Raw genomic sequence first — 1303 nt, forward strand, 5'->3', positions numbered from 1 at the left:
TGAAAACAAAAAGTAAATGCCTCTTTTAATCTTTATCACAGTGGAATAGAGTTTTTTCTGAAAACTAGAAGCATTTCAGATACAGTTTGTCTGTTTGATGAGAATATAATTTTTTTGTTAAATGTTTATTGTAGTCTGCCCTCTTTTGAAGTCTCTCTCTACTAGTCTTTTTGTACAGATTTCCAGCAAAACCTTCAAAAAAGCTTTGTTTTCACTCAAACAAATTCAAACCAAATTCAGACAGCTTTAGTAAAAACAGATATTTCCAGGTCTGAGGGTAGAGAAAAGTTCTAACCTCACAGACATGATAACTGGTCCAAGTAACCTGTAACACATGATGCTAGAAAACTTCCTACAATTATGGGGTCAGATATTAAAGTGATTTAATTCATATTGTTAGTTTATATGTTGACAGACTGGTAGAAATGGTTATCTCAGTATTCAATGTGATTTCTTGCTGCTTTATATCTGTCTCTCTAATTCCTAATGTTGTTTAGCTATGAAACATCTAGCTTCTGCGATTTGGATAAATGTTCTAGTTTTATTAGAAAATAACAAATTAAATAGATAAGATTTTTTTATTTCTATCACTCCTTAATGAGGGAGTATTATTTTTATTCCATATCAATTAAGTTTACTGTATTTTTTATTTATATACATTTCTATCAGATTTCTAATTTTGTATTATTCATTCCAGTCTCTAAGCCCACTGTGACCCTTCAATCCAACTGGTTCCAGATATTCAGAGGAGAGAAAGTCACTCTGAGATGTGAGATCCATGGAGGTGGAGGAGCTCAGTGGACGTATGAATGGAGACCAACCAACAGAAACTCTCCAACATCCAATGAATACAGGATCACTGCAGCTACTCAGTCTGGTGGTACATACCAGTGTAGGGCTAGAGGAGACTACCAGATAACAGACTGGAGTGATGCCCTCAGACTCACAGGTAGAGGTGAGTCAGACTGTCTTCTATAAAAGCATAAAATAATTATATTATTCTAATCTATAAAAAACAGCTCAGGATTTTCCCAGAATGAGAAAACATTACACATGAGTGTAAATATTCTGTTAAAATAAAATATATTCATCCAAATAATATGAAAGAAAATACAAATTCTGTTTATTCAGGCATAATTTGTGGAAAACTTTGAGAAATGTTTAAGATTTCTGAGAAAATAAAATGGTTTGTTAGTATATAGGCTGGATATATCCATTATTTTTCACCATCTGTGTCTCCATCAGATAAACCTCAGCCTGTCCTCTCTGTGTCTCCATCAGATAAACCTCAGCCTGTCCTCTC

The 1303-nt window shown here is 33.5% G+C and overlaps 1 protein-coding gene across 1 annotated transcript in view; it reads left to right on the plus strand.

The window, feature by feature from the left end:
* Nucleotides 1–304: 304 nt before the first annotated feature.
* LOC107103117 (putative high affinity immunoglobulin gamma Fc receptor IC) overlaps nt 305–1303 on the plus strand; it is a 2575-nt gene continuing 1576 nt past the window's right edge. Inside the window, exons 1-3 of the mRNA XM_015402647.1 lie at nt 305–320; nt 698–955; nt 1246–1295. Coding sequence (XP_015258133.1) covers nt 305–320; nt 698–955; nt 1246–1295 — 324 coding nt within the window. The remainder of the gene's footprint in view (nt 321–697; nt 956–1245; nt 1296–1303) is intronic.

This window comes from Cyprinodon variegatus, unplaced genomic scaffold (genome assembly GCF_000732505.1).
Source record: "Cyprinodon variegatus isolate N-32 unplaced genomic scaffold, C_variegatus-1.0 Scaffold1378, whole genome shotgun sequence".
NCBI classification, from domain to species: domain Eukaryota; kingdom Metazoa; phylum Chordata; class Actinopteri; order Cyprinodontiformes; family Cyprinodontidae; genus Cyprinodon; species Cyprinodon variegatus.